At 41.6% G+C, this 20,525-nt stretch overlaps 1 protein-coding gene across 9 annotated transcripts in view; it reads right to left on the bottom strand.

Annotated features, from left to right (window-relative positions):
* Positions 1-20,525, bottom strand: part of LOC113590510 (protocadherin alpha-C2-like) — a 60,157-nt gene that overhangs the window by 6,970 nt on the left and 32,662 nt on the right. For 6 of the 9 annotated variants that reach the window (XM_081702160.1, XM_081702167.1, XM_081702161.1 and 3 more), the window contains exon 2: positions 1-58. This exon is cut by the window's left edge and continues 1 nt beyond it. In XM_081702160.1, coding sequence (XP_081558286.1) covers positions 1-58 — 58 coding nt within the window. Of the gene's footprint in view, positions 59-2,685; positions 5,712-13,861; positions 16,547-17,888; positions 20,503-20,525 lie in introns of those variants that run through there. The other 3 variants (XM_081702168.1, XM_081702163.1, XM_027030673.3) reach the window with 3 other exon arrangements.

The raw sequence follows: 20,525 nt of genomic DNA, 5'->3' as shown, positions 1-20,525 counted from the left end.
TCTGCACTCCTGCCCTCAGAGAAGCTGAGTACCGCCAGTCAGCATTCGGTCCCTTGGGCTGAGAGAGAGTGAATGGGAGAAACAGAGAGAGAGACAGAGGACGAGAGGACGAGAGAGAGAAAGAGAGAGAGAGAGAGAGAGAGAAACAAAGAGAGACAGAGGACGAGAGGGCGAGAGAGAGAGAGGCCGAACCCAGTTAGATAGATTCTCATCAATAAATCATGGTGCTCTTTGCGAATCTCTCTGCATACTGATATGATATGCAGTTAAAGGAGACTTTGGTAGGCACTGAGCCTTGACGTGTGTGTGTGTGAGTGAGTGAGTCTGTGTTAAGAGCTCATATGTGCCTGAAGGATCCAGCAGCTGTTCTAGTGAATTATTGCCACATCAGTCACCCAGCAGTTGGGCTTCACTATGAGAACCTGAACCACTGAAGCCCCTGTGCTCCACAACATAGCCCCTCCACCCTCAGCTTCCCCTCTTTTACTCCAACACCCCACCTCTCCCTTCCCCACCACCCGTCTCACTGCCCCCTTCAATCCAGAAACGAAATGCAGCCTCCACCTTTTGCCCTATTGCTTCTTTAAAATTTTACCTCACCCCATTAACGCAATTTTACCTGCACCCCATTAACGCACTCACTACTAATTATTTTGTCTGAGCATCAAACCCACACAGCCCCACCCATATCCCACCTCCTTTTGTCCAGTACCGACCCCACTTTTCTCCTGATGGGATGACATCATCCTAAGTAACCAGCTGATCCCTCACAATGTGATACTGTGACATCCTCCACCCTGGTATCCAAAGCTACTGAAATCAGACTCAGCACTAGTTATAAAGCAACCATCGGTTCAGAAATCCAATACGGTATCTCCATTATGAAGCTGGAAGCACATGCATTGATTTTTCACTCCTTCTTCATCTATTCACCAAAATGATGTCAGAAAATGTAAAGGGTATTAACAGACCATGCAGAGAATCACCAGACAAAGAACTGAACTGTGCCCCATTTTAGTGTTGTCATTTTAAATGAGAGAGAGAGAGAGAGAGAGAGAGAGAGAGAGAGAGAGAGAGAATGTGTTCAGTGTAATACTTTCTCTTCCTTATAAAGATCATCTTTGTTTTATGATGCTTTTGTGAAACCCAGCCCTGATCTTGTCTACCACTAAAGTCCCAAAGACCCACATGGGGCATTATGTAGTAGCATCCACAATTATGTAGTAGTATCCACAAAAGCATGTACTACTGATACACTTTAGAAAATGGCAAATATGCTGAAGGGGATCCACTTGGCCAGTCTTTTTATATTTGCCCTAGTAAAGAATTGGGTTGGACAGTATGTGCCGGGCTAAAGCATTAGCAAGTGCCCTGGATAAATCGGGGAAATAATGCTCCTTAATCAGGTGAATACAGGGGGGAGGGAGCATGATAGAGACTCTGCCTCTCTCATCCAATTGAATTTGGCAGACTGAGAATCAAGAGCTGGAGGTTAATGTCTTATCTGAGACAGATGACTTCTGGCCTCAAAGCATCTGCTGTGTTAGATGGGTGTGTTTTGGCACATGTTGCTTAGAGACTGTAGGCTTAATGCCACCCAAGGCCTTTGTCTCACCACACAACTTGTATCTTAATGCTGCAGTCCTGGCAGGTCTTTGCTTTGTACATACCTCCTATGGACCACAGCTTCACAGAGACAAGCCATCCTTTTACAGTCAGATTGAAACAGGCCTCCTGTATCTCTGAGGATAACTTCAATGCAATTAAACAAAGACAAATAAACACCAAATAAACATGTGAAGCGTGCAGTGTTTTTAAATGCAAGTTGTTGTAGGCCAGTGCTGCAAAAACCTACTATGCTTGCTGATCTATTTGGGGCACTGCTTTTTTAAACTGCTTTAATAGTACTTTGATTCTACTAGTGATGCCGGTGAACCAGTACTAAAAGGCACAGAGCTAAAAACAGACATTAGAGGCTATTTTCTGTCTTGGTTTTTATGTAGCGTGGACATTAGGGAGAGTGTTTTTGGCAATTTAGTTTTTTTTGTTATTACAGTGTACTGTATATTTGTAGAATTCCTAGTGCTTTTTGTGTACCTAGTGTTCTTTGTACACTGTGTACAGTGAAACAGAGATTTCTTACGTGAATCCACATACAAAAGAGTATCTGCATGAAGAATGTGTTAGCCAAAATTTTAAAAGGACTTTAAAAATAGAAGGTGTACTACTCAGTCACAGACCCAGTGACACCATAATACAGAAAGAGACAGTTGTTGGTGGCAGACAGACAGCAGAGAGGTGGTAGACTGACTCGACCGGGACTCTGCAATCACAGCGTCAAAGGAAAAAGCAAATCCCTTATTCATCAGAAATGCAGGCAGTCTCCGGAAAATGTCTTCAACATTTGACACTAATACAGAGTGCTGAGAAACCCAGCTGGAGAACTGCATAGAGAAGCTGAGGGCAAAAAAAAGTAAAATGATTGCACACATACAGGACCGGCTGTGTAGCTAAAAAAGCTTGCCAACCCATGCAGAGCAATATGCGTATGTCCCTACGACTAGAACTACTATACACTGCATACAATGATCATACAAGAGCAGCAGTACAGAGGCTCTGCTCTCTTTCTCTTTTCCCAGATATCCGATCACATGACAGAGGAACAGACACCGAGGTGAGACACACCTGTAGTGCAGCATCCGGCATACTGAGTCTACGGACCAGCCCGGAGCCACCCGTGAAGAAGCGCTCCGAGCCCCATGTTCCGCTTATGGGCCGTCCTGTGTTGTAGAACATGAAAGTGTCGCTGCCTGATGTGGCGGTCAGGCAAGTCTTGTAGCAGTAGGTTTTGGTCAGTGAGCCATTCCCGCGGACCTCGATGTAGTGGGGCTCAACCTTGAGGTCACGGCGGAGCACCACGTTGTTGTTGGGCTGGGAGCCGGCACCCGCTCCGGAGCCACCATCCTGTGAGCTCTTCTGAGACACACAGCATGGTGAGCAGGAGCCCGGCTGGGTACAGTACGCATGGCATCGCACGATGGCCAGAACCACCACGGTGACGAGGAAGACAAAGGTTGTGGCGCTGAGTGCTACGATCAGGTAGAGGGTCACGTTGGAGAAGAGCAGCGCGTTGTGGGGCCGGATGATCTTCTTGGGGTCGGGGACTACTTTGGGCGGCACCTCCATCACAGCTACATTGATGGTGGCGGTGGAGGAGAGCGGAGGCTGTCCATGATCCTTCACCAGCACAATGAGGGTGAACGAGGTAGAGTTGTCCTCCAGGATGCGCCGCGTGGTGTGGACCTGTCCAGTGTGCTCATGCACCTTGAACAGGTCTGAATCAGTGGCCTGGTCCAGCATGTAGACCAGCCAGGCGTTCTGTCCAGCATCGGCATCGTATGCCACCACCTTGGTGACCAGCAACCCCGCCTCTGCGTTCTTCATTACTGTCTCTGTTGATCGTGAGCCGTTGGCTGGAGGGTTTATAATCTCTGGTGGGTGGTCATTTTGGTCCATCACGTAGATGTACACGGTGGCCACACGGCTGAGAGGTGGGATGCCACCATCCTGAGCTTTGACTTGGAAGTGAAACTCCCGCAGTGACTCATAGTCAAATGAACGGAGAGCATAAGCCACGCCTGTGTCTGGTTTGACAGACACGTAAGAGGTGACAGGGATGCCGTGGTTGTTGTCATTCAGCACAGTGTAGGTGATGCGTGCATTCTCATTTACATCTGCGTCCAGGGCCTTGATGGTGCAAAGTGATGCTCCAGGTGCATTGTTCTCTGTTACGTATACGGTATACGACGTCTGCTCAAAACGCGGTGGGTTATCGTTGACGTCCGCCACATCCACCTGAATGGTCTTTTGGGAGGAGAGGGGAGGAGTCCCACCATCAGTGGCTCTTAGCGTCACATTATAGGCTGCTGTGGTCTCACGGTCCAAGAAGGCAGAGGTCACTAACGTGTAGTAGTTCCTGAATGACTTGATTTTGAATGGAAGGCCAGGTGGGATCTCGAGGGTCACCTGTTTATTTGGGCCAGAGTCACGGTCTGTCACACTGATCAGGGCTACCACAGTGTCCGCGCGGACATCTTCGCGCACTGGGCTCGACAGGGAAGACAGTACAATCTCTGGGACATTGTCGTTCACATCCACCACCTCCACAACCACTTTGCAGTGGGCTGCAACCGCAGCTGGTCCCTTGTCCATGGCTTGGATGTACATTTCATAGGAATTGGTGTCCTCATAATCCACATTGCTTCTAACTCGGATTTCCCCAGTGTTAGTGTCCATGGTGAACGTTTGTCTGACCCTTTCAGGGGTGTAGCTGCTAAATGAATAAAATACCTCTCCATTTGTGCCTTCATCTTGATCAGTGGCGTTTAATTTAATTACAAGGGTGTCTTTTGGCGAATTTTCGAGTAACTTCACTTTATACACAGAGTTGTCAAATACAGGGTTATTGTCGTTAGAATCTAAAACGCGCACGTTAATTTTCGTAGTACCTGTTAGGGCTGGTGTGCCGCTGTCTGTCGCTGTTAGGATTAACTGATGAAACGGCGTTTGTTCGCGGTCCAATGGCTTTTTTAGTACGAGCTCGACGTGCTTGTTTTTAAATGGCTTGTTGGAATCAAGCGCAAAGTGCTCGTTTGTGCTGAGCCGATAAAATCGGACCGTATTGGTGCCAACATCTGGATCCTGCGCGTGCTCGATTGGAAAACGAGAACCCGGCGAAGCCGATTCTGTAATTTCCAATTGATAATCGTCCCTTGGGAACTGCGGTGCATTGTCATTAGCGTCCACTATCTCTACCTCGATATTGTGCAATTCTGATGGATTTTCAAGAAGCACCTCGAGATTTAAAATGCAGCTGCTCACATCACACAACGTCTCTCTGTCGATTCTTTCATTTACAAACAGTTTCCCGTTCTTTGGGTTGACATCCACGTATCGTTTTCCGTCATCAGCGGTTACCTTGATCTTTCGGCTGGAGAGCTTTCTAATGTCCAACCCCAAATCCTGCACAATGTCACCTACAATCGCTCCGTTGTCAAGCTCTTCCGGAATGGAATATCGTATTTGCCCAAATGCAAGACCACAGCATAACAAAAACGCTAAAAAGGAAGGCGGCACAATTTTCCCCAGACAGTTACATATCCCTGCAACAGCCATCGCAAAAGCATGGGATCACAGACGGATTAAAAACAGCTCCCCGCCTCTTTAATTTGCAATATCTTGCCTCCCACCACGACATCAAAGTGGACTAATTGTTTTCCCATTTATGAATAGGACTGTCTGGTCGCGAAATCCGTTCTAAGCGTGCATGGACACTTCTTGGCTGCATCCATGTTTCCTTTGTCCGCGCTGTCTTTTTTTTCCCTTCCGAGCGCGGCTGTCGGGTGTGTTTCCCTGCCACTGGTGCTGCATATCTCTCGGCGCGCGCACTCGCCCGCCTCCCTCCTCCTCTTCTCGCCCCTCCCGTTTCGTTTCATTTCATTTCTATCTTTCAGCGCCGACGGTGCTGTCTATGAGGTGCGCAGCGGAGGACAGGCTGCCTGCTCAAATAAATCTGTCGGTTGTTTTCCAACGCCTAAAAAACTCTGAAGATTTAAACGTGTTTAAAAGGGGGGATTACTTTTTAATATCCCCACGGACAAAAGTGTATTACTTTGTCCCCATTTAAATAATAATAATTCTTCTTCTTCTTCTTCTTCTTCTTCTTCTTCTTCTTCTTCTTCTTCTTCTTCTCCTCCTCCTCCTCCTCCTCCTCCTCCTCCTCCTCCTTCTTCTTCTTCTCCTCCTCCTCCTCCTCCTCCCTGTGACAGAGTCAAGTTTTTTCTGGGGGACAACCAGACTCTTCGAGGTCGTTTGTGAGATACCACACATCTTGCCACACAGCTGTAAATTTCCAGATTTCTGATTGTTTGCGAAACAACAATTGTCACAAAGACCTGTGACACTAACAGAAAAGAAGTTGTTTATCAGTACAGAACTTAATACTCATTGATATTTATCATATTATGGTACTTAGTTTTTCCCCATTAAATAAAATAAATCTATTTACCTGTTCTGTAAAACACAAAACATTAAAGATGATTGAGTGTCTAGCAAACACTTCCAGAATATCACTATTTATTACTACAACCAATATTCAGCCAATGAATAAATTAATGTAACACCCAGATCTATGTGCATTAAATGACACTATCACTAAATATTCAATAATCTTGAATAAATCCATTGCTAGCCTATGAATTAAGACTTATTTGTAACAGCCAATGAAATGAGATAAACTGACTATAATGCATTTGGAACAAATTTGCCTTTACTCAAAGACACAGGTGTCTGAGGAATGCAGCGAGTGGAGCACGTGCAATGCCACTTCTATTAGAGGGGGAGCAAACATATGGTTTTGCTCCAGAAATAAAAATAAATAAATAAATAACTTAAATAAACAGATTTGAACAGTTCAACAAAATAATACATTTCATGGAATTCTATAAAATTCAAACAAAATTTCCACTTGAGAGAGCATAATGAAGATGTTTCAAACTTTGCTGAAGGATTTGATTTTGTGCATTGCACGAGCAAGACGCAACATTAGATTCAGCATGTGAACAGAAACAGAGGCAGAGTCAGTGTGCGGACTGAAACAGCAATGGGAATATAGCATAGCTAGGTGAGTTGTATTTATGTTTTTAATAATCTTAATAATTATTCAGTAGTTTGTTGCTGACCGAAAATTATAGCTTTTGTTGGGTGTATCAGCAGCCAAGAGAGTCAAGTATACTCAACATTGTTTCAGGTCTTCAGTGAGTTGCTGACCAGATCATAACTCTAGTACTGGTAAGCAATCACTGTGGTTGCATGTTCTTGAAGGAGACTTTTTTGCTTCAATCATGAATTTGGCACTCTGCCTTATTATGTTGTAAAGACTAAAACTAAAATTTGCTTCTGTGGATAAGCAGTATACTTGGCTGAAAGTATACCCCCACTGCACCCCAAATCAGGTGTGCATACTCAGAGATATGCCACTAGCAATTCCTTTTTTATCGAGTGTTCATATAATATCTTGTGTTACTCCAATTATATGAATTGTTTAAGTTACAGTAATGTATTACTTGTATTAAGATGCGCTGCTGGGTCTTACAGTGCAGCTGACCAGGTGGCATCCTTATGAGATGTCCAAAGACACCTTACTTGCCTCCTATTAAAGTTGAACAGTGGCTCTACTCTTAGGCCTTCCCAGATAGCAGAACTTTGTCTTGTTTTTTTTCATTCACCATTCATGCCTCCTGACCATAGATAAGGACAGGGCTGTACATTTACTGGCACACAGAGGACTAAGCTCCTGTTTCACCAGCACAGATGGTTTCAGAGATCACATCACAGATCCCTTTTTTTGTTCGTTTTTCACCCAGGCAATAGGTGATTCATTTACGGAATCGAATCTAATATTAATTACAGCATCTGAGGTTTACTATCACTGAGCTGCACAATAAAAACATTCCTACAACTGTAACAAGCCTATAAAATGCCAGTTTCGGTTTCACCAAACTTGATAAGTCAAAATGAAACCATTTTAAAGCCTCATAGTCAGCTAAAGAATTCTATAAATCAGGTTGTGAAATAAATTTCCATACTTCTTTTCTCTTCTTTTCTGAAAGTTTGACTTTTACAAGCTTTGAGGCCACATCTCTTTTGGGTGCTAAAGCAAACCTACAGGCCTTGACAGGCACAGGATTTTCATTCCCAAGAAACGACAGGGCAAATAACTGTGATAAGAGATGCTTTGACAAAAAGAGAGATATGCAACACTCCCCCAATCATCATCATCATCATCATCATCATCATCATCATCATCATCACCATCACCATCACCATCATCATCATCAGGTTATTTTTGCATGCATGTGTGAGACGTCACCACCCCGTCTCCATCAGTCTTCATTAGCATGTGTGACACTAAGATCATCTGTCACAGTGAAACTGATGGCATTCTAGCCAAAACTATGCAATTTGCCAGATCAGCATTAGTCAAATGAATGTTGTATGCTTGCAAAGGATTTACATTCATTCTGTTACTGCAATGTTTTGCATGAAAAAAAGTTTTGTTTTTTTTTTCCCTGCAGGTACTGTAATATCCACACTTAATACTACATCCATCTGCAATCATTTTCCTCCAAACAAGGCTTACATTTTAATATTATCAAATATATTACACAATATGGCTCTGTATGCTAAAGAAATCCACAAGACAATATTTTCATAAGACCTGATATATTCTCTGGGTGTGCATTTAAACAGTGGTAAAAGCATTTGGAGGTGTGGCTTTTAGCTGTAGGGACCCATGTGTATTAATTTGCATCTGATATCAAATGGGAAATGAATGTAATTCTATAAATTACACACAAGCAGCCTCTACACACCTGGCATCCATGAGGTGGAACGCACCCCACATCTTTAACCTTCTCTGCTATATCAGTTCTCTCTTTATGATCTCACGATGACATTTACACCTGTCTAACCTTCACACTGGAGAAAGCAGATTAGGACATCACAGCCTGCAGTTGGACATGAAGTGAAGTAGCATGCAAAGTGACAGCATGACAGATGCTTCAAAGCACCTCTCGGCAGAGGGATGGAGAGCGTGGCCGACTCGATCGACAAACTCCATATCTGCTGAGTAGCACCACAGAACTAATGCATTCTGATGATGTGGGTCTCTGTGCCATGGAAGTTATAGGAAGAGTTCTATTTTTGCAAGAAATATGTCTGGTGATAATTGTCAGACCTGCTTTCTGTAGTTGCGATTCGGCTTAAACCTCCTTGCATTGAGTATTACATGCTCTCATGTTTGAAATGAAGATGGTTCCCTTCATTAAGTGAGTGTGTGCCTTGCCTCTATCCCTGACCTGCCTTATGTAAGCATGCTGGGTATGAGAGTGAGGAGGGGCTCCCATCTGAGGGAGGTGACACAAACACCCTGCTGTTGCCCTGCTGTCAGCAAGGGCACACAGAGACACAGCCCACTCTGTAGTGCACTAAAAAGCATCTCTCTCTCTCTCTCTCTCTCTCTCTCTCTCTCTCTCTCTCTCTCTCTCTCTCTCTCTCTCTCTCTCTCTATCTATCTCTCTCTCTCTATTTCTCTATCTCTCTCTGGCACTCTAATGCATATCTCTTTTCTTCTCTTTCTCTTAAACTCTCTCTCCTTCTTCCTCCCTCCCACTCTCTCTCTCTCTCTCTCTCTCTCTCTCTCTCTCTCTCTCTCTCTCTCTATCTCTCTCTGGCACTCTAATGCATAGCTCTTTTCTTCTCTTTCTCTTAAACTCTCTCTCCTTCTTCCTCTCTCTCTCTCTCTCGCTCTCTCTCTCTCTCTCTCTCTCTCTCTCTCTCTCTCTCTCTCTCTCTTTCTGTGTCTTTGACTCTCTGACTCTCTGTCTCTCTCACTCAGCACATGTGCCCCATGCATGATACAGACTGACACTTAAGGGTTTATCAAAGGAATGCAGCTTCAGGAAGCAGAATGACACCAGTGGCCATGTAATGAAAAGCAGCAGATCCAGGATCAAGTGCCTAAATCCATCTGTTTGTGTCCTCGTTTGACAGATGTGCAGCAGGGATGGTGCCACTGCCTCCACCTCCCCCTACTCCAGCACCTGCCTCCATCCCTTCAGCAGACACAGAGGCCCACCTGATCTCCCCTTCCAGGCTGCTGCCCCTCACTTAGTGACCCAAATGCGTCAACTGGGACTGAGAGCAGATAGGACCTGGCAGAATGAGCAATGCCCTGGTTGCTGCTAAACAGAAACTGGCACCAGTCCCCAATTTCCCAGCCGTGAGCCACCCATCCGCAAAGGCCAACCTCCTTGATTTTTCTCTCACAAAAACCATGTGACTAATAGCCTTATACTCTGTCCCTAGAGATATTGGGGTTTAAGGATTTCTGCTACAAGTAGTACTACTACAATAAAGCAGCCATGTGATACTTTGGTACTTTTTTTTACCACATTCACTGCAAAATCATCTCTGTGTTCTCTTGAGAGATCTGGGAATGTAATTATAACGGCTTGGAACACAGTCAGTAATCAATAGTAAAAGACTTAACCAATAAGTAATGAGGGAGGGGCAGGACTATTTCACACATGCTACAGAGTGACAGTGAAGGAGAGACAGAGAGCAGAAGCAGAGGCAGAGTATGGATACAAAGAGTAGTAGACAGACCTCTGCTGGCCATAGCAAGAACTGAAGTCTGCAATGGTGCTTCCAACTCCCACACCCTCGAATAAATCAGGCAGCACTATCACTACAGCCGCTAGAGTGCGTCAAGGAGTCACTTTCTGCCTCCAGCGTGTGTCCTGCTCAGTTTGGTGCTCAGCTCCATGTGCCCACTGCAGAGAGCACTCAGCCCAGTATCTTACATACACTGCCACACTGCAGAGTTATGTCCTACCCTACTGAAGGAGCTCTCACCACAGGCAAACTTTTAATGAGTCTTTAAAAAGCAGCATGGTACTGGAATAATATAATTCCATGGTCAGAAAAAGATTTCATGACCTATTAGAACAACAACAGCTAATTATTGAACCGATATACACATTTCACTGATAAACACTGGTCATGACTGAATGTATATGTTTGTAATATGCTCTGCATTAAACCATACATTGGTAGCATAAAATTCAGAGCTTGTACAGATAATCAGGTTAGGACATTCTCAAAGGGTAATTTTCTCATTCATTGAAAGTAAAAAAATAAAAAATAAAAAATTTAAAGTAAAACAACAATGACTCCAAATTCTCACTGTCAATATTTTCTCTCTCATCTCTGTTATGTTGCCCTTTAAGGGAGTATCAGGTGTAACAGGATTTAACTCAAAATCAAAGGCACCAGATAAGACTTAACATAGCAATTTGGGTCATTTATTTAGCTAATACCTGGACTCAAGACCTGGGGCTCTAATAAGAGTGATACATTGCCTTCCTACCTACTGCCACGCACACACACACACACGCACTCGCACACGCACACGCACATGCACACACACACGCACACACACACACACACACACACACACACACACATAGAGAGAGTCTACCTCACTGCAGGTGTACAGCTTCATTAATCCAGTCCTTCAAAAGAGTGAAACATCCTCTGCCTGTGTGCAGTATGACTCAGTGAGTCATTACAATGACTCAAAACACTAAGTCTAACGAATCCAGAATAAAACATTGCAAATGGATACACCCACATAATCTGGTCCTGTTGAAACATTTCACAGAACTGAGCCACAGAAACTATATGAGAGAAATGTCATAAAAGCTTAAAAAAAAAAGAAGAAAATTTCATAGTACTATATGTCACATTAGTATAGTCCTATAGGGCCTTACTGTCCACACTGAATAGTGCATCAGTGGATATATGAGGTACTGTACAGCCAAGTGACATTTATTTACATATTAGGAAAAAGAAGTCCATTAGATCATACTAAATTATACAAATAAATTACATGTACCTTGACAACTACATTGCAAAGTCTATTTTAAAATCATCCAAGCTGTACAGGCTAATGAAACAACATTTTTAAAGAATGGAAGACTAAAATTAATTCCTAGATAAATAATAACTAGGATTAAATATATTTTAAAGCACAAACAAGGCATCGGTTCTGATTTCAAGTAGCCATGACAACGACCATGACCATGTGAAGTTAAACTGTCAAAAAAGGCCTGGTCACTGCAGCATTCTGTCTGGGGCTTCAATCCAATCTGTGACGTGTGAACAGATAGAAATGCATATGCATATTTATGAATATGTACACATGTAACGTATGGATGTACTCTTGTATATATGTATGTATGCATGTATGTATGTATGTATGTATGTATGTATGTATGTATGGACCCAAGTAATATATAAATATACAGTATTATTTCTGACAATATGGTTGAAAATAGCTAGCCAGCACTTCCTTGGACATGTGCATATAAATAACGTATGGAAGCATTCACTGATAATAGCATGTTGAAAGCAGTTCAGGGTGAAACGGACTACATGGGAAAAGAAAAGAATTACCAAGGTTGCAGTTAATTCATTCCAAGCACACCCTGTCTAATTTCCATAACAAGGGACTATAAAGCTGACTTTTGCATTTTACAGAGTAAAAATAGCACAAGCCTACACTTTGTATCAATAACTCAGGAACACACTGTGGCATCAATTAAGAATCTTAGGATGTGAAATAAAATAAGCTGCAAGAAACACTCAGATTCTGCTTTAGTAAAATCATGGCATCTCCTAAGCAGCAAATGAAACAGAAACAGGGCAAAACACAGCCCTGTGAGAAAATATGTGAGATATGAGACAAAAATGAACAAAAGTTAAATATATAGAAAGACAGCTAAATGAGAAAAGGAGAGAGATAGATTCATGAAGTCTGGTGCTCATTAGAACACTTAAGCATGAGTCTACCCGATCCTCACCATTATGTATTAAGCATTGCAGTATCCCTGCATCCAGGAGCCCCACAGACCTCTAATCCACATATCTCCCTGTACCAGCCAAGCCATGCAGGACCCAGCCCTGCATCACTTCCATGGGCCTTTGTGTAGGGCCAGATGCCTCTACTCTATTAAAGACAAACAGAAAGGGCCCAGAGGGGCCGATATGAGCCTAGATGACTGGGAATATGCTGACAGAGTATGCGAGTGTGTTCTGTGAGATTGAAAGTCAGCCCCAGCTTCCTGCTTTCATCAGTCCTACTCTCCTCATGGTTTATGCCTTTGTTCAGCAAGTAAAAATAGGTCTGATCAAACCTCTTCCCATTTTACAGTACCAAACAACCAAAGCCAAGCTCGCAGCTGCTATACAACCATGTGTGTAATAACACTCTCAGTGCAGCCACAATATTTCATTAGTGGAATTAGAAATTAAAAACAGACTGTCATGGTGCTGCATCAAAAATCAATACATTTGTGTTAAATGAAAATCTCTGGAATACTGTATACCAGCATGACGCATTGCAACTTTTGTTTATTTATTTATTTTTTCATTTTAATTATTTTGCACAGTTGCATGCTGTCTGAAATAATTTATAAAACCTATAATTGGCACAAGAAGACATTGGATTTTTATAGTCTTAATTATTTGACAAATTTATTTTACACAATTATTGTTTTAGAAGTTCAGTAACCAGATTTAATTTTGTGACTTTTGTAAGTTATAGGCAAATTCTCGTTTGTCACTGTCCACGGTGCTGAACTCCGTGGCGTTGTCATTTAGCTAGGGGTAGATCGGTATAAACAATAAATGTATGTAGGGGAATCATCCTGCCATGCAAGTGATTTTTTCACTGAACCCTTTTGAGTTGCAACACTGCAGCCAAAGAAAAAAATGAGCAGATGTGCTACTTGGTGCAACTGTCGCTGTGAAAAACGAGTCACTGTCTGTCACACTGCTGCTGGAATCAGACAAAAGGTCATGAAGTGATTTATGCAGAGTTGGAGCTTAAGTATGTCTGGAGCTCTAGAAAATGTTGTTAATTCACATTAAGCTTAATTAAACTTGTTAATTTGGTGTATGCAAAGTTTATGTGAAGATGCAACCAGGTTACGACAGAACCTATTATGACGAAAACACTGTCGAAGTAGATTGGTTGATTATTTATTTGTTTATTTTCCTAAAAGCAAGTCTACTTTAAATAGTTCAACTTTTATGTCTTATTTTATTAGAGATATGGCTACATGGGACAGAATCAAGGGCCTCAATAGAGGGAAACAAAAACATCAATCAAACAAATAACAAACAAATCTCCATATTAAATATAATTAGACAAATAATGAATAACTAATCATCTTACCTTCCCAGTACTAGGAAGAGTTTGTGTCCGAGTAAAAGTGTCTCCTTCGTTAATACTGATCAGTTCTGCGTCTGCAGGCGGAAACGGCGATGGGAAAACCACTACGTCACTCTTCAGTGTGTCTGAGCTAAAACACACGTCATACTGCTGAGTGGATTTAGAGTAAGACCAGCTCCCGTCAGGGTGTGTAGTGACCACTGGAGCGCTGTACCCGCTGAAACTGCCGTCAGTCCTGTAGCATTTAGCTGCTATTAAACCAATGAGGCTCAATAAAAATATCACTGATACTGAGACAATAGCGATGAGCAGATACAGATTCAGATCAGAAAATCCCTCCTCTTTAACTGGCACGTGTCTTAGGGAGGGCTGCACAGTGTCCAGACGTTCAGTCACCACCACGTCCATAGAGACGGTCGCTGACAGAGATGGTTCTCCATGGTCAGTCACCGTTATAACAAGTGGATGAGTCTTTAAGTCATTGTCACTCATTCGTCTTTTGGTCCTTATTTCTCCAGTGCTGGTTCCAATGCGGAAGAGATTAGTTCCCTTAGGTTCAGTTATATGGTAAGACAGCAATGCATTATAACCAGAATCAGCATCTACAGCTCTGATTTTAGCCACAAAGTAACCCACTTCAGCAGAGTAGGGAATGTTCTCAGTGTTAACAGATCCGGGTTCAGAGTAAGGCGCCAAAATCACGGGACTGTTGTCGTTTTCATCCAGGATAAAAACATTTACTGTCACATTACTGCTTAAAGCAGGAACGCCAGAGTCAGTTGCTTGAATTTTTAATTGAATCTGTTTTGTTTCTTCGTAATTGAAAGACTGTAGACAGTATAATTCGCCTGTAAGTGAATTTATGTTCATTAAAGTTGATATAGGCATAGTGATGTCAGCATCAACAAAAGAATAGGAAATGTGTGCATTATCGCCGTCATCTAGATCTTGCGCAGTTACAGCATATATCAAGGCTCCAGCTGGACTATTTTCATTTACGTTAATGTTTATTACTGGTCCTGGAAATAGTGGCGCGTTGTCGTTCACATCGGAAAGATGAACCTGTAAAACCGTCGAGCTAGAAAGTGGTGAAGTCCCCTTGTCAATAGCGATAATTGTGATGTTATACTGGGATGCCTGCTCTCGATCCAATGGCTCACTGACAACAAGCGAATAAGAGTTCCTGTACGACGACTGTAGCTTAAATGGGCTCGGCTCTGTTAGTCTACAGCCTACTTCGCCATTTTCACCACCATCTTTATCTGAAACTGTAATCAAAGCAAAACCCGTGCCAGGTTTGATGTTCTCGCTTACCGAGCTCATAAGCAGAGTAACCGATATCTCCGGTGTATTGTCATTCACATCCACAACTTCAATCAGCACTTTACAATTAGAATGTCTTGGAGAGAAGCTCTTGTCCTGAGCCTGAACTCTCAGCTCAATAGCTGGATTTTCCTCATAGTCAATGTTCCCTTTCACTGTGATATCCCCTGAGATCGGGTTTATAGAAAATAAATTTACCACTGCGTTTCTCTCGTGGCCTACAATAGAGTATACGACTTCACTGTTTAGACCCTCATCAGAGTCCGTAGCTGTGACTGTCAGGATTTTACTTCCAGTTGGTGCATTCTCTTGGACCTTAACTTTGTAGAGAGATTTCGTAAACACCGGGTTATTGTCATTAATATCCAGCACATTAACTAAGATTTCTAAAGTCCCAGATTTTGGGGGTTTACCACCATCTACAGCGGTCAGGGTGAGTTTAATCACGGATTGTTTTTCTCGATCTAATGCTTTTTGCAGAACCAGTTCAGCTGATACACTGTGTCCGCTGGTCTGTATATCTAGTGAAAAATATCCATTCGGACTCAGCTTGTAGCTCTTTACTGCGTTTATGCCCACATCCATGTCATGGGCCAAGGGAAGAGAAAATTTGTCTCCTGCTAGAACGTTTTCAGTGATATTCAATACGAGTATCTGACTAGTGAAAACAGGAGAGTTGTCGTTAATGTCTATAATATTTACTTCGATACGATAGGGCATCAAAGGATTGTTTGCCATCGCTTCGATGTTTAAGGAACATTTCTGACTACTTGCACACAGATCTTCCCTGTCGATTCTGTCGTTAACAAACAGAGTGCCAGTTTTCAGACTTACGCCAAAATATTTGTTAGATCCCGCCACAATTTGGAACATACGCGATTGCAGTTCCTGAACGTCGATGTTGAGGTCCTTTGCTATATTCCCAACGACGGTTCCCTTTTTCACTTCCTCTGAGATGGAGTAGGAAATCTGTCCGTGACACAAACCCCATAAACAAAACACCAGCAGTGCTTTGATGTAGGCTGGGGGTCCGCTATCCGTGAAACTCATCGTTTCTCTGTTTTTAATGTATTTGCAAGATGAAATACTCTACAAACATCATGCTATTATATCAGCGGCTCGAAATATCCATTAGCGCACAACAGTCTACGTTCACGGGTGAGTCTGTCCTGCTCCTCCTTGAATTCCGTATTCAAGAAAAGGCATTGGACAGCCAGAAATTTTTAATTCACGGTCAAGAGTGACACCGCATGTAAGCAGACGGACTCACAATAGAATTCCATAAACATTACACCCCAGGACAAAGAAACAAAGTTTAACAAACTGGTAAAAAAGTTTAAAGAAAAAAAAGCATTAAATACGTGAGTTGTAGAACCTTTTTTTTTTTTTTTGGTTTGGCTAATCATATCTTTAAATTCAAAACCTAAATGTTCAGAAAAATGGACAAGTACAGTATTATTATTAATAATAATAATAATAATAATAATAATAATAATAATAATAATAATTATTATTATTATTATTATTATTATTGGTACTACAACAGAAAACAAAGGAGCTGGATCCATGCTCTCTTCCTACAACATAAGTTTCTGAGTTCTGAATTTTTATTAGTTAACTGGACTGATGAAAATACTTTAATGTTTTTAATAGTTAATATTATCAAATAATTGTTTTATTATTATTATTATTATTATTATTATTATTATTATTATTATTATTTTGCTGTTGTTGTTGTTGTTATAGCAGGACTTGATGTAGTTAACTTTTTTAAAAACATAAAATGCCATGAAACTGTCTGAAAGAAACCATTGTCTTAAATGCTAAAAAAAGACTGTGGGTTTGCTAATATTGCATAATGTTGCATTATCCCTTCTTTAAATGCTTTCTGATTCTTAATCAAAGAAGCAGAAATTTTAGTAATATTTGTATCAGCCATAGCAGTAACAAATGTATTAATGTTGCACCACTAGATATGCCTTCAATATTTACTATTTACATTAACTCGCTGGAGAATTTTTTTAAAGACAGCAAAAGTATAAATCAGGAATGTCTCTGTAGTTCAATATGAATATATATGGGGCATGTTCAGAAGTCAAAATTAGTTTATAGAGGACATCAATCACAACCACAAATTTCAAACACCCTCTCAGATATAACAAACTTTGTTAATATGTATTTCTGAAAATACAATAGAAGTAAACTCCTGGGAAGACTTAAACTATGCATGTAAACTTGGAAACAATGTGTAAGTCTTTTCTATACATCTGAGGTAATAACAAGTTTTAAAATCCTATCAACATTATCAAGCATCTTGATAAAATGGACATACAGCTAAGCACCCGAACACACTGTCACAAGATAAATTATACCGACAGAGCCTACCATAAAAGTTAAAGGCAATTCCAAGCCTTTGTGATTTAATCTCATTGCCCTTATTTCTGCCATACTAAAAACAGTAAAAAGAATAACTAAAGTAAAACAATGAATTAAAATGACAATATGCCACAATATATATATATATATATATACAGCATAAATCCATCAAAAGAGTTTACCTAAGAAAGAAAGTATAACCCTCAGACCTACTAAAGCAGTGAATCACCTGAAATGTGCTCAATGTAAGATAAAAAATATGTGATTGTACAATCTTACTAAGTATGATTAATTAGAGCAAGATTAACCAGAAGGACTAATGGAGACTTACCTTTGTGGTACTTGGAAGAGTTTGTGTGCGAGTAAAAGTGTCTCCTTCATTAATGCTGATCAGTTCTGCATCTGCAGGCGGAAACGGCGACGGGAAAACCACTACGTCACTCTTCAGTGTGTCTGAGCTAAAACACACGTCATACTGCTGAGTGGATTTAGAGTAAGACCAGCTCCCATCAGGGTGTGTAGTGACCACTGGAGGGCTGTACTCACTGAAATTGCCGTCCGACCCATAGCATTTAGCTGCTATCAAACCAATGAGACTCAGTAAAAATATCACTGATACTGAGACAATAGCGATGAGCAGATACAGATTCAGATCAGAAAATCCCTCCTCTTTAACTGGCACGTGTCTTAGGGAGGGCTGCACAGTGTCCAGACGTTCAGTCACCACCACGTCCATAGAGACGGTCGCTGACAGAGATGGTTCTCCATGGTCAGTCACCGTTATAACAAGCGGATGAGTCTTTAAGTCATTGTCACTCATTCGTCTTTTGGTCCTTATTTCTCCAGTGCTGGTTCCAATGCGGAAGAGATTAGTTCCCTTAGGTTCAGTTATATGGTAAGACAGCAATGCATTATAACCAGAATCAGCATCTACAGCTCTGATTTTAGCCACAAAGTAACCCACTTCAGCAGAGTAGGGAATGTTCTCAGTGTTAACAGATCCGGGTTCAGAATATGGTGGTAGAATAACTGGACTGTTATCATTCTCATCCAGGATAAACACATTAACAGTCACATTAGCACTCAGAGGGGGAATGCCAGAGTCAGTGGCCTGAACCTGGAACTCAAATCTTTTTGCTGCCTCATAATTAAATGACTGCAGAGTTACTATTTCACCATTTATAGAGTTAATATGAAACATTGTTGATATGGGAATGTCCATGTTGGTGGTCTCTACAATTGAGTATGAAAGTTCAGCATTCACTCCATCATCTGGATCATTTGCCACCATTTTTGTCACATGACTCCCAACTTGACCATTCTCTTTTAGATAAGCAACAGTTATGGGTGCTGTAAACAGTGGTGCATTATCATTAACATCAGAGACCTGAACAGTCAGCACACTGTCACTAGAAAGGGGTGGAGTTCCTTCATCACTAGCCGAAATAGTGATGATATATTCAGAAATGCTCTCTCTGTCCAGCGGTCCATCTACCACTAGAGAGTAATGGTTGCTATACGAGGACTCCAGTTTAAAAGGAAAAGAACCTTTAACAGAACAATGAACAATGCCATTTTGGCCACCATCTCTATCAGAGACTTTAACTAAAGCAACAGCAGCTCCACGTTTGGCATCTTCCTTCACTCTGTCCAGAAGTGGAGTCACTATAATCTCTGGAGCGTTGTCATTCTCATCTAGTACTTCTACTAAAACTTTGCACTGGGCGCTCTTAGGAGGACTGCCTTTGTCTTGTGCCTGAACTCTCAATTCAATAGCAGGAGTTTCTTCATAATCTATCTGGCCTTTCACTACAATCTCTCCTGTTTCAGGAATGACAGCGAATAAACCATCTCTTTTTTCATTCCCACGTTCGATAAATGAATAAATAATTTTACTGTTTGTGCCTTCATCTAAATCTGTGGCTGTAAGAGACATTATTTTAGTGCCTACTGAAACATTTTCCTTAATTTTCACTTTGTATAGAGATTTACTAAAAACAGGCTTATTATCATTTACATCCATGACATTTATGGTAATCTGTAATGTTCCTGATTTTGGAGGTTTTCCTCCATCTAGAGCAGTAAGAACTAGATTAATGACTGATTGTTTCTCTCTGTCCAAGCCTTTTTGTAGGACAAACTCAGCCGACACACTCTCGTGTCCACTGTGCACATCAACAGAAAAGTATTCATTGGTACTGAGTCTGTAGTCTTTCAGAGAATTACTGCCAACATCGGCATCATCAGCCACTGGTAGATGAAACCTGTCACCTGTGCTTGCGTCTTCAGTAATATTAATAACTAGAGAGCCATGCCGAAAATGCGGAGCATGATCATTCACATCCAAAATGTTTACTTCAATCCGATAGAGACTGTGCGGGTTTTGAGCGAGGGCCTCTACATTCACAACGCATCTTTGACTGCGCTCGCAAAACTCCTCGCGGTCGATTCTATCGTTCACAAACAGCGCACCTGTTTTCAAATTAACGTCAAAATACTTCTTGTTAGATCCAGACACAATCTGAAACGTACGCGTCTCGAGTTCATTAACGCCGATCTTGAGGTCTTTGGCGATATTTCCAACAACTGTTCCCTTGTTCACCTCCTCGTTGACGGAATAAATAATCTGACTAAGCGATGTTTTCCATAAGCAAATATAAAAAATAACCCTGACAACTAACAAATCAAAGATATACATTACTGCAATACGATAATTTCAAATATTGTTTCAGAAATAATAATAAAAATGTTGTTTACAACAGGACGACTTCGGACAGTATCTTCAGCAAACCTTTTTCTCCTCTGCAACATCGTAGCTCGTATTGCAGGAACACTTTCAAGGAGGAGTCACGGATACAAAAGCGCCTCCTTTCAAAGTCATGGTCTACAGCGACCTCCCGTGATAGATCAACGTTAATATTAAAATATAGTCCTATTAGTTCTGCTTGTTCGTATTCAGACTCATGCT

The sequence above is a fragment of the Electrophorus electricus genome, chromosome 19, assembly GCF_041902795.1.
Source record: "Electrophorus electricus isolate QZ-2024a chromosome 19, ASM4190279v1, whole genome shotgun sequence".
NCBI classification, from domain to species: Eukaryota; Metazoa; Chordata; class Actinopteri; order Gymnotiformes; family Gymnotidae; genus Electrophorus; species Electrophorus electricus.
This window is presented reverse-complemented; position numbering and strand designations above follow the sequence as displayed.